This window comes from Talpa occidentalis, unplaced genomic scaffold (assembly GCF_014898055.3).
Source record: "Talpa occidentalis isolate TD23 unplaced genomic scaffold, MPIMG_talOcc4v2.1 talOcc4.16, whole genome shotgun sequence".
NCBI classification, from domain to species: domain Eukaryota; kingdom Metazoa; phylum Chordata; class Mammalia; order Eulipotyphla; family Talpidae; genus Talpa; species Talpa occidentalis.
Genome location: NW_023601653.1, coordinates 40,630,137 through 40,643,635, shown reverse-complemented (window position 1 = coordinate 40,643,635; position 13,499 = coordinate 40,630,137). Strand labels below are relative to the sequence as shown.

General features: G+C 44.2%; 1 protein-coding gene across 8 annotated transcripts in view; it reads right to left on the bottom strand.

The window, feature by feature from the left end:
• Positions 1–3,971: 3,971 nt before the first annotated feature.
• The window catches only part of CAPRIN2 (caprin family member 2), a 46,694-nt gene continuing 37,166 nt past the window's right edge, over positions 3,972–13,499 (bottom strand). For all 8 annotated transcript variants that reach the window (XM_037514085.2, XM_037514086.2, XM_037514087.2 and 5 more), the window contains 5 exons: positions 11,184–11,355; positions 9,073–9,252; positions 8,272–8,372; positions 6,035–6,098; positions 3,972–4,925 (listed from right to left, as the gene is read on the bottom strand). In XM_037514085.2, the coding sequence (XP_037369982.1) occupies positions 4,360–4,925; positions 6,035–6,098; positions 8,272–8,372; positions 9,073–9,252; positions 11,184–11,355 (1,083 nt within the window). In that variant the 3' untranslated portion in view covers positions 3,972–4,359. The remainder of the gene's footprint in view (positions 4,926–6,034; positions 6,099–8,271; positions 8,373–9,072; positions 9,253–11,183; positions 11,356–13,499) is intronic.

The following is a 13,499-nucleotide window of genomic DNA, read 5'->3' as shown; positions in this document are numbered from 1 at the left end:
GCCTGTCTGTACCCCGGTTCTTGTATGCATTAATAAATCTTTTTAAAAAAGCAAAAGCAGCAGCAAATATTGGGGTACACATTGCTTAGTTTCCTGGGTCTGCAGGACAGATTCCCTCCTGTTAGAGAAGGATGATTACAAGTTTCTGTTTGGGAGATAAAGAACATCAAAAAATAATACTTGCAATCATCAAGGAGTTCTTAAAAAAGGGGGTGGGAAAGCATGTACATTTTATCTTAATTGTTATACCAACTTGCCACCCCCAAATATACCAATTTTATTCCCATCCACAGTAAGAACGTCTACTTCCTCCACAAGCTTGTAGCCAAAATACACGTACTGAAATCTCCATATCTGCCCAGTGATGACGGGTTTTAGTGTCTGAACAGGTTACCTCGTCTTGGCCTTTCTTACTCATTTCCTCCCATGGCAGATGGGTCCATGTTTGGACACAGGTCTCTCCCCTCATTTCAGGGGGGAATCCCATGTTTCTAACTTAGCCATCCCTTCTGGCTTCTGGGCTATGTCCCCCTCAGAATGTTCTTCCAAAATCACGCCACCTCCAGCCCAAAGCCAGTCAGTCACCTTCACATTCAGAGCCTCCCACTGCTTTCCCCCATTCTTATGGATGAACAGTCTGCCAATTATCACAAGGTTCTGAGCCAATATAACAATACAGATAAGAGCCCAGGACAGTGTCAGAAACAGGCTACAGAGGGAAGATGATGATGGAGTCATAAGACTGTGATCGGGGACACAAGTGTCCTTACAAACTTGAAACCTAGGGCCTCCCTGGTGGCACAAGGGGTTAAGCACAGCACTATGAAGCTATCCGCAACCTCTGCACATGAGTTTGATCCCCTGCTGGCCAGGGAGCTACCCACTACCCACATGGTGCAGCAGACCTCTCCTGACTTGCCCACTGCTCCCCTCAGCAGTGTATTTCAGTCAGTCTGCCTGTTCGGTTCCCCACTCTGTCTCTGGTGAATCCTCTCACTCCCCACACCTCTAGCCTATACCTCAGTTCTTGTATGCATACATAAATAAATCTTTAAAAAAAAAACTTGAAACCTAGCCAATTTTAATTTTAAATTCTGCAGAAATGTAGGAAGACAAAATCAAGGCCATCTCCCAGAAAATGATACTTGAAGATAAGAGTAGAAAATTAATCTGCTCCCCAAAGGTCTGACTTCTGATACAACTCCAAGCACAGAACAGAAATCAGTGAGACAGAAATCAAAGACGTACTTAAGACTGGCTCTGCACTGAGCAGTGGGTGAAGCTGACGTCCCCAAACCCACCTCACCTGGGGCACCAGAGCCCCACAGGGCACATAACAGAACCTACGCACTACAAATGCTACATTAACCATCTAACTTACCCCAAGTACAACAAGGTTCTAGAAATAAAAGGATGATGTTTGAGAAGCAGAATTAGTGAGTCTAAGGCCACTTGTCATTGATAAAGGGGAACAATATTCTGTAACCTGACATCGAGCACCATGCACCGATAACACGCGAGCTGTACCTGTCAGCAGTCAACAGCCAGCCACTGGCATTCTAATCAGGTGAGCAGAGTGGTGCTCATTTGGGAAAAACTCTCATGTCTAAATGCCAACAATTATTTCGCCTTGTAAATACATAAACTATCATAATTACTATGGAGGAACATCAGTGATTAAAACTAATGAGTTCAACTTTGCACACAGGAAAGCTTAAAATATGACAACACAGTATGTGATGTTAAAGCACCGTAAAAGTACAGCTGATGAGTTGAAAGGTCAAACCAAAAAATGGCATGGCCGACAGCTGATGCAGGAGGCAAGGGATATAGCCTTCTGCTAAATCATCTCAGGGGAAGTAAGAGTCTGTGGTTCACAATTCATGGGGGAGAAATCCCTTAAGGTGAAGGGGAAACTCAAAGACTTCAGGAAACAGGAAACTTACTCTACCTACTCCAACTCCACTCCCATAAGACACGGCATACATTTGTGTCCAGAGACTGCATGTCATTATATGGAATGTCCTTCTACTTCAGGCAGAGGTACAAGGCCTCCCCGGTAGAAAATAAGCTCCTTATAGGAGGTCCATAAATGGTCTTCATATGCATCTCCACTCATAGCTCGCAAACCTAAAATCTGCAGATATCTGGACTTTTACTAAAAGCTTCAAGAAGAACTGTTGTCTTCTAAATGCTATAGTTTCAGAATGAAAGCTCTTGTGCACTCATCCCCCTAAGTTAAGAATAGTTCGTTTCTAGTTCACCGTCTTCACACTTGGGAAAATAGTGTTTCATTCAAAATACTCTCCAAAAACATGACTATTATCAGGAGGCGCCCTAGGTAATGAATTTCTTGTTGGACAGCTACCCTACAAAACAAAGTCACAATATTTTAAGTAAACATTGTGTGCAGAAGAGACTAAGCTAAAGAGGGTAATACAGCAGAAAACCTAATGGCTACAACAGGCTGAAAAAGGCCTCATGAAACTTGGTCAACAACAGCAAACTTTCCCTTCAAGATTTAACCGTATTTCTGCATGCTTCTTGTCAAGAACTTAGTAAAGAACTAATTTAACTAGAACATTAATTTACCTAACCCACAAAGCACCTACCATTAAGTTGGAAAGCTGTGTTATGTTAAATAGCCCATCATACTGCACCCACGTTTTTGACAACACGAAGAGTTACCACCAGAGAGTTCGTTCATTCAGTTTTGGGGTTTCATTGCTGAACCCATACCCAGCTCAAAAATAGTAACAGGGCCTCCCTGGTGGCACAAGGGGTTAAGACTCAACCTATGAAGCTATCCACAGCCACTGCAGCATGAGTTCATTCCCCAGCCAGGGAGCTGCCTACATGGTGCAGCAGACCTCTCCTGACTCACCCGTTGCTCCCCTCAGCAGTGTATTTCAGTCAATCTGCCTGTTCTGTTCCCCACTCTGTCTTTGGTGAATTATCTCCCCCACCCCCACCGCTGTACCTCTGGCCTGTACCCCAGTTCTTGCATGCATAAATAAATCTTTAAAAAAAAAAAATAACAGTAACAATGGCTTAATGCCTATACAACCTTCCTCAGATTACTTAGTACCTTGAGTGGAAGATGGGTCAGAACAAGAAGTATCTGCCTCTGCCAGCGACTTGTCCCAATGGCTGGGCAATGAGGCCCTTCTCCAGCCCTTGAAATATTCCAGAATACTGCCATCAAACTGCTTCCTTTAAAAAGTATTTTTTAAAGCAATTAAGAAATAGAGTATTAAGTTCTTGGTTAATGAGGCTCCAACTGTGTGAGGGAAGGAGATGACAGGCCTAGAGTTAACATTAACCCCTGACAGTCCCTGGGAGCCTAAATCCACTGGTACAGACATACGTGGAGCCCTGAGGCTTCAGGGGGAGGAAAAGACAAGCAGCCCAGACAGTTAACACACACCAATGTGCTGGGAGCTCAGCACAACCAAGGTGTATTCTCAGTTGAGCTTCCCAGCTGACAATCACCATCCCCATTTTGTATCTCGGGAACTGGTCTTTGAAAAAAGAGATCTTAGTGGTAAAATAACACTCAGAATCACTCACTGGGCTGCAGAAGCAGGACTTGGGAACACAGCCCTGGTTGAGCAGACCTGTACTTGCTGATGACTGAATTCTGCCTTATCATGTTGAAACTCCAGGAGCGTGTGTGGGGCTCAGTGGTGGAGCAGTAGCACTGCAGTGTCACCGCTTCTGTGTCCTCTGTGGTCCCGCACGTGGGCCCTGAGACCCACACGCTCTGCTACATAATCGCTTCACAAGGCTTTATCAGCCAACACAAAACAGGTGAGGTCTTGTGTTTGATGACATGGACATCAGAGATAAGTGATGCTAAAAGGAAGCTTTACATGTAAGAGGCTTCCTATTTTAGATAACACGGATCCACACACACACTCCCACTGGAAAGTTATCAGTGGGGAAGAGTAAAACTTAGGTATTTTCCCTCCAACTAAGTGGTTAATCAGTAAGAACACTGGAGTTGCACGAAACTTTTTATTGAGGCACAACAAGGCGTGGTAACTCGCCTGAACTTGAGGCAGTCAGTTTAGTAAGCTGATACAGTTAAGGGCTAAGTGCAAACAAGGTACATTCACAACTTGACTAGCGAGGCTACGTCACAATTAATAAAGTGCCAGATTAGTGCTCATTTTCATTCAACCTGCAATTTTTCACCTTGGAGAGGCAACAAAAAAAAAAAAAAAAAAAAAAGGACCTCCTCATTCCTCTACAAATGAAAACATTTTCTTCAACCGACCAGCCTAGGGTAAAGCCTACATTTCCTTTAATCCCACTAACGAGAACACCGCCCCTTTACTGTCGACACTGTTCTGGCTCTCAATCTTGATAAAGGAGGTAGCCTGAAAAGGTGGAATACTTCCAGCTACTTCCATAGATTGCCCCCCTGTGTAGGCGCAGCCAAATCTGGTCTCCCTGGAAGAGCTGAAGGACTGCGTGGTTGCTGGCTGTCTCGTGGTCCGGGGCACCGTCATTGGCATAGGCAGACACCAGGACCTCTTCGTTCTTCATGAGGTTGACGTACAGTGGCACGTTCACGGCCAGCTTCAGCATGTGAAAAATGAAAACATATGTGCCGTTCACTGGGCAATGAAACCTGCCAAGCTGCAGGTCAAAGGTCTCTCCCAAGTTGTTCAGGAGCAGGTCAAACACGATGGGCTGGTCCAGTGTTCCCGGGGCCAGGTTAGAGGTCCTGGCTGCAGAGAAGGCCACACGCATCTGCTGTGGCAGGGGGTACACATGCACGGGCAGGACTGCTGCAGGGCCTGTTGTCGGCACATCCACGGGAGTCATGCTGCGGGAGTCTCCGTGTCCAGAGTCACCACTGTTAAAGGTTTCGGTGTCTCGTTCAGGGCTGCTCATCTGGGAAGAGTCACTCCACCCTGCTGTTTTATTAGCAACAGTGAATTTTGCATAATGAAGCAGTTAGCTTTGAACACAACACTTAATGTTAGTCGGCTACTAAAACACAGAGAAACACACATTTTATAGTAAATTTCAAAACAAGCAGGGTTAAATAGGGCTAAGTATAAATTTCTAGAGTTTTCTGGCAACATGCTTTAATACCCTCAGGCTAAAGCTGGAAGGACCTCAATGATCTTGCCTGGCAGCCTCACTTTTTTTTTTAGAGGGTTGGATAACTAAATACTAAGCAGCAAAGCACCAATCCAGGTTTGAGCGATTTTTACCTCTTAATCTTTCATCCATTTCCCTCACTCATGTGAATAGAGTAATGAGCAAAGTAATGAGCATGGAAGTACTGAAGGAAACAGATGACACGAAAGAACCAACTTTTTGAGCTGCTAGCCACCAGCCGCTCAGGGGGTTCTACTGGGTCCCAAGATCCTCAATGAAGGCTTGTTCTTTATCTCCATGTTAACGGGGAGCATGAAACCCCACAGAAACTCATGCACATGAGGCAAAGGCACCGCCACAGTAGCCACGTTCACACCAGGAAAGGACCCTGTTTTCCTGTGACCAAGTTAGTCCCCAGAAAGCTTGGTTTTCTCAGTTACACTAAATCCGTTAATAGTCCTTTACATTTTAACAAGTACTGTAAGCTTCCTGCTTTTATTTCCACTTGTCTTAATTACTGCTTATTCCTATTTAGCAATGCATTGAACTAGTGTGTCCCATCATCACCGAACCGTCATCCTGACACAGCACATCAAACTCCCTGAAATCAGCAGTGAGTATGATCTATGGTCTCATCACACTCTGCTGGCAAGCAGGCTCACATGCACACATGCTCTCTCTCTCTCTCTCTCACACACACACACACACACACACACACACACACACACACACACACTTTCAATTACATCAACATCAGACATCCCCACCTCCTGGTGGTCGACCATGTCCCTCTGTCCTTCAGCACTGCAGACTAAAAGCCTCACCCAGGTAAATGGGAAAACAATGTGCTCTGGGCATGACAGGATGCGCAGTATCTAGACGGATGTTCTGGGTGAACTACTCAGATAACTGTCCTTACCTCTTGAATTCGCCCGAGGACCACCAGATGTTCCTCCTCGCTTGTAGCACTGCTGGAAATGATCCTAAAATGGACACACAATATTTACCATGGCACCAAAAATATAAGATGGTAATTATTTATTACTCAGGATTGCTAGCTGATAAAATTGTGAGACTGAGTCCTCTTCACTTGGTATCTGGTCTTCTCTAGTGCCCAAAGTATCAAAAGTTTCCAAATACCAAGAAAAAGCAGAGAAGCAAGAGCAATGATTTATAATGACCAATTGTAAATACTTGCAAAAACAATACCGTGTTCAGAGCATGTTGTGTACAAGATACCAGGCTAAGTAATGAAGGAAAATCAGAAACACAGGCATGGTCCTCTGCTCCTCATCTCACTAAGCTCTCAAGAGTCAAGCAAGGAAACAGATTATTTCAGTCTTGCTCTATTTATAAGCCAAATTGTAAAAATGATTAGAAAACATTTTACAGTTTTTTTATGCTTTGACAGGGGAATTGGTAAGATTTATACCACATCAATTCAATACTGCCTGAAATGTAATCCATTTCTTTAAGAAAAAGTGTTTAGAAGGCAACATTTCAAGCTGATTCCCAAGTATGGTAAAAGTCAGCCTGCACTGTGCCCATGACAAGAAGAACTAACGGTAAAAGACAAAAGTGTATTAGGAAATTTATTTATTTATTTATTTTTTTAATTTTATAGAGGCATGTTTATTTATTTGTTTGTTTGTTTGTTTGTTTTTTGTTTATACAAGCATTGGGTACAGTCAGAAGCACGGGAGGGTGAGAGAATCCACCAGAGCCAGAGCGGGGAGCAGAGCAGGCAGAAGGACCAAAGTACACTGCTGAGGGGAGCAGCGGGCGGCAGGAGAGGTCTGCGCGCCATGCGGGACCCTCCTCCGGTGGCCGGGGAGCAGCCGGGGATCGAACCGGCACCGCAGCAGGTTCGCAACCCAGCGCTCAACCGCTGCGCCACCGGGGAGGCCCTGTATTAGGAAATTTAAACAGGACAAGAAAGTACACGACAAGAACAATAGTTAAATCTCCACGCCAGCCCCTCGCCCCCTTCCAGACATCAGCCACTAATACTGCCTTATGTCTCCTTGGGAAAACTTTAAAGAGGCAAAGAAAAACACTACAAGACTGCTGTGACAGATTCTTCCATCACCGACGTCTGTGTGAGTACTCTGAAGCTGAGGATCGCGTGGTAACAGCCAATGTTTGCGTACTTGATATGTACTGCTACTGCGGGGATGAGCACCTGTGTGTGTCTCATTTGATCTTCAGAGTATCTCGGGCATCCTCACAAGACCTCAGAGTAGGACAAGTGACTAACAAATGAGTCCTCCTCTCTCACGTGAGGAGCTGGATGGAGCTCACAATTCTAAGTGACATGCCCAAGGTCATACAATGAGAAGGGTGAAATCAGGGATGAAGCCATGTCACTTAGACAAGGGATCTATTCTTTACCCCTTTCCAGCAACACCTCTACAGACATGTGTCACTTCCCAGACCTGTTAAGTTCTCAAGTGCAGGTACTTCCTATAGCACAGCACAGTTCACCATGATGTCACACACATTCTCACACACATGTGCACACAGGCCTACATGCATGCACAGGCCCACCAGCCTTCCACGCTGAAGGTGCTGGCAAGGTCAGTGCAGAGTCACACATGGTCTCTGACAGGAGTGCCGAGGTTTAGTCAAATGGAACATCTAACATCCTATCAGCCGCTTATTATATATAGCAAAAAAAAAAAAACAAAACACCACAATCTACAGAGCTCTTCAAACCAGAACAAAAAATGACACTATTAAAAAAAAGGGATCTACTATACTTGTGTCTAGGAAAGTCAAGTGAATGCCATATGGCGGAATGAAGACCAGCAGACCCTGGAGGTTAAGAACTACCTCTGGCCTTTGCTCGACCATTTCCTTGTAGATGAACCTATGACCAGTGATTTAACTTGCTCCTTAGCCCTGGTTTCTCTTGCAAAAGTTAAGTGAGCTCATGCAAACAGCTGGCTGCAAGTCCTTCAGGCCCGCTGAGTTCTGGGTAATAGATGACTGTCACCTGGGGTTAGTGTACATCCTCCCACCTCAACTCTCCATAGCACTTACAAGCAGTTCTAAAAGGAAGAGTGCCTTCTACAAGATAAACCAGGACTAGTGCAATTCAGTCACAAGCTTAACATCAGCTACTGCATGACCGCTTGACTACACGGCTCTTCTTACCCTTTGGGAGTAAGGAGTTCCAGGGTACTCTCTAGCTTGGGACTGTAGCTGGCTGTAATTTCCATTGGAAACTGAAGGAGGTCCTCGGTAAGTATCGAAACCTAACAAATAAACAACTCACATGAAATTACAGGCAAAATTATAGCAAACATCTAGTCTAGGTCTATGCCACATCAAAAGTTACACAGATCCTATGATGCCATCATTTGATTTATGCTTCTTTAAGTGAGTGCTACTAATATTGCTTCCACAGTAAAACACACATTCATAAAATGTTGCTAGCTTCACGTCAGCAAAGCGCAGAAATGCTCCACTGTTGGAATGCAGGCGTAAGGGCAGTTAGGCCTCTGTCAAGAGAGTACTTGCCAGTAACAAGCAGCAACTGGAATACCAGAAACCACATCGAAGACTTAAGATAACATCACATCAAAGTTTATGTTTTTATCTGTGGAAGACACTCTGATAGGCAAATAACTGGAAATGGGGCACTATTGTGACATATTTTGAGAAGTCAATGAGAGAAATTATTCAAATATGAAAACCAAAACTCATCCCTAGAAAAACAAAATTTTCAACCATTCTACTTCAGTAAGTCATAGGGTCATCTGCTTTTCATACAAAAAGTTCACTGTTATGGAGAATAAGTATGTGAAAAATGCTGTATTTTACAGAAATAGGGAATTCTCTACTGTGTTATAATTGGAACCCACAAAAAAAAAGAATAAGATAAAAACAAAGTTTGAGTCAAGTAAATATAGAGAACAAGTAATTCAGTACAGTTAAACTGTACTCAGAGCCTACCTTTATAACCACCAGGGGACCGGTAGGAGTTGGTTAACAGCAGCCGGCCTCCTCGAGGACAACCTCTAGCAGACCCCCGGCTGCTGACAAATGGCTGCGAGGGCCTGGGAAACACAGTCTGCTGTGTGGGGTAGAAGGCGAGGCCACCACTTACTTGAACAGCTCCTTCAGGGTAACCTGCTGCTTAGGGAAACAATTTGAGTCCAAGAGTCAAGTAGTCATAAAGATTTCAATGTCTTTATTCTTATAAGTCACTGTATCAAAACCTTTAATAAAAAAAACCTTTAATAAAAAACCTTTAAAACCTTTAAAGGGCCTCCCCGGTGGCGCAGCGGTTGAGCGCTGGGTTGCGAAGCTGCCCGCGGCCTCTGCGACGCCGGTTCGATCCCCGGCTGCTCCCTGGCCACCAGAGGAGGGTCCCACAGGGCGCGCAGACCTCTCCTGCCGCCCGCTGCTCCCCTCAGCAGTGTACTTCGGTCCTTCTGCCTGCTCTGCTCCCCGCTCTGGCTCTGGTGAATTCTCTCACCCTCCCGCACTTCTGACTGTACCCAGTGCTTGTATAAACAAACAAACAAACAAACAAATAAATAAATAAAATACATGCCTCTTTAAAAAAAAAAAAAAAAAAAACTTTAAAAAAACCTTTAAAACCTTTAAAAAAACCTTTAATTAAAAAAAAAATAAAATACCAGGGCCGTGTGTGTATGTGTGTGTATTTATATATGTATATTATGAAAATATGTGTGTATGAATGTATATATAGGACCTATATATGTATGTGTATATACACATATATGAATGTATATGTAGGCTCTCTCTGCATAACATTGTAAGAGATCACTCAGCCTTCCATGTTACCACTCAGACACCTACTGCAGGTCATGTGCACTGACACAGGTAGTCATAGGAGGCAGACACCGTGCAGTCCTACTCATGTGCACTAAGTGTGCAGCTGTCAGATTCACAGAGAATAGAATGATGGGGGCTGAGGGGGTCAGTGCCAAACAGAGACAGAGTCCCCGATGGGGAAGATGAAGTCCTAGAAATGACAGCAGTGCTGGCCACACAAGATAGGCATGTACTTAATCCACAAAACCACATATCGACAATGCTCAATCTTATTATGTATATTTTACTACAATTAAAGAAAAAAAGACTAAACATTCCCAATCAAGGAGTAAAAGAAAATGCATTTTAATTAATATTCCAGAGGGGAAAGCATGTGGCAAAAATATGCTTTTATGTCAATAACCTGCCCTGTACTGGCACAGCACAGCTAAGACAGGCCAAGGTCAGTGCTGACTAGGTCCGGGGAGCTACATCTTTTCATCCTTTGGTCACCCAAGAGCTCAGAATGCTCAGTTCATTTGCTCAGGCTTGGGATTTAGAACACAAAATGCCTCTGCTTTCATAATAGACTCCTGTCCCTAAATTAAACCTTCATTTTTTAAAAAAGATTTATTTATTCATACAAGCACTGGGGTACAAGACAGAGCCGCGGGAGGGTGCGAGAATTCACCCCAGACAGAGCAGGGCGCAGAACAAGCAGAAGGACCGAAATACACTGCTGAGGGGAGCAGCGGGCGAGACAGGAGAGGTCTGTGGTGCCATGTGGGAATCTCCCTGGCCAGCCGGGAATCGAACCAGCTCTAGAGAGGCTGATGCGGACAGCTTCACAGTGGTGTGCTCAACCCACTGTGCCACCGGGGAGGCCCCTAAACCTTTACTTTAATCAGTGTTTCACGGTAAGGAAGAGAGAGAGAAGACATCCCCCTGTCCACAGTGAGAGTCACAAAATGGCTCCAACACCATCCTAAGGCAGCAAGCCAGGGCCCAGTCTGCCTCTCACTGTGTATGGTCAACAGAGCAATCAGATTTGAAGCTATGGGCTTAATTCAAGGTTCATACAACTGTCTCAGTTCTACCTTGCAAAAGTTAAAATTAACCGATAAATGTAAGAAAATAGAGGAAAGATACTGAGTGTTCCTCAGTACTTGAGCATGTGAGGGGTAGTGCTCATTAGTCAGGAAAGAGCCTCTGAAGGGCGATATGACTTCGCTTCCCATTCATCCACACCCATGTTGTCAGCGTGTGCAGGGCACAGGTCTCACCTGGCTCCTGAGGAAGGGCAGGCGGCTCCAGGTGCATGGCCGGCAGCTGGCCCTGGGGTAGCGTCTGTGTACTCGCTGTGGTATAACTCTGACTGCAGTCCGCAGGATATGGGGATGCTTTCATCTCCTGTTCTTTTCGTAAAGGCGGCAGAGGTGCATTAACATTAAATACCTGAGAAGACAAGAGTATACTAAACTGTTTATGAAGTTTCATAGAAAATGACAAAGGGTGACATCCAGCAAAACGCCAACACTCAAAAACTATTTGATGGGTAGAGGACCTCAATAGACATTTCTCCTATGAAGACAAATGGCCACTAAGCACATAAGAGATGCTCAACATAACTAGTCAATGAGGAAGTGTAAGTCAAAACCACAATGAGATACCACTTCACATCCACTATGATGACTATTACTTAAAAAAAGAATTTAAGTGTTGGTGAGGATGGAGAAAATTAGAAGCCCTCATGCACTGCTGGTGGAAATGTAAAATTGTACAGCCCCTGTGGGAATAGTATTGTGGGTTTCTCAAAAAAGTAAACATACCATTACCACAGGATCTACCAATCCCACTTCCAGTATATACCCCAAAGAGCTGAAAGCAGACTCGGATAGTTATTTGTACACTACTGTTCATAGCTGGATACTCATAACAGCCAATAGTAAAGGCTGTGGTACTTACAACCCAAGTAAACATCAACATGTGAAAGGATAAAGAAAATGTGGCAATTGCATACAATGGAGTACTACTGATTCATTAAGAAGGATAAAATTCTGGTCCAGCTACAATAGAGCTGAAACTTGAAAACATTAGGCTAAATGAATGAGCCAGATACAAAAGGACAAATATCGTGATTCCACTTGAATAAAGGGCCTAGACTCAGTAAATTCATAAGAGACAGAAAGTAGAACAGAAGTTTACCAGGGGCCGGGGAGAGGGAGGAATAAGGAGTTAACGGTAGAGTTTCTGTTTATGATGATGAAAAAGTTTTGTAAAGAGTGGTAGTAGAGTATAATATTGTAGATGTACTCAATGCCAATCATTATACACTTAAAAAGGGTTGAAACAGTAAATTTTATGTTGTGCATATTTTACCATAACAATAAAACATATTCAATAAAATTGCAGAAAATTAATCTTCCTGCTATTGTGTATCAAAATGATGCTTATGAAGATGGTATCTGTGTCAGGGAAGAGGATTCTTTCCAAAAACAAAAGACAAATGAAGAGTCTGCTGGCTTGCAGAATCTCTACCACATGGAGACACTGACCTGCGGCCTGGCCAGAGTGTATAAACAGCACTCCCTGCTCTTTAGACCCCCGAGCCTGCCCACTGTTCCTACATCACAGAGGACCTGACACAACACACGAGGACCTTTCTCTCTAGTCGGGCCACTGCCAAGATAGAAATGTCAGCTTCTGAGCACTCAGACTTGTCTTTTCTTCCCCAGGACAACCCCAGTGACTAAACCCCAGTGGCTAATTCCTAACTACCTGCCTGTTGAATGACTAAATGAATGAACACATAAGATCCAATTTCAACTGGAAAAGTAGAAAAGACAGACTGCCAACAGCAGAAGAGGTATGGGGACAAGAATGGCAGGCAAGCACAGGCAGAGCTAGCAGATCACACCTGACTTCATACGTCACATTGTGTGTCAGGCAAGGGACTCTCAAATTCATTCCATAAGCAATCAATGCTTGCTTTTAACTAGTATTAAAAAAAGTTAGTACATGATGTGAAAATAACGATGTAGGATGGACGCACAGACAGGAAGAGAAAAAGCCAAAAAATTAAGTGTTCTAAGTGGCCAAGCAGGAGTGATATAACATTGGTGAATCCAGTGTCTTGAGTTCACAGCCCATTTTCCAGGCTGCCCTGTCAGGCTGCACTCTTCTGCCGCCACTGCCACTACCTCTACCACCTCTACCACCACCACTGTTGGGGGAAAGGATGTCCTGAGCAAACTCCATACAGGCTTTGTAGATGCCACCCCCACTCCATCAACACACTGAGAACTACAAATCCCATGATTACCAAAGGGAAGGTTGCGAGGACCTGAGGGTGGCATTAAGCAACTATGTTTTCTGTTTGAGTATTTAACCGGCCATGTGGACAGGGGTCACTCTCTTGGCCACGCGGCATGCTCGGTTTTTTACCAGCTCGGAGGGTCACTGGGATTCCAGGTCAGCAGAACAGGTAGGACGCATTTACAAACTTATCTCCCTCTTTTTCTCCCTGAGTTATTCATTTCCCATTTCCCCTTCCCTTGTAAATAAACCTTTTAGCAACCTTTTGTATGTGTCTGCAGTTT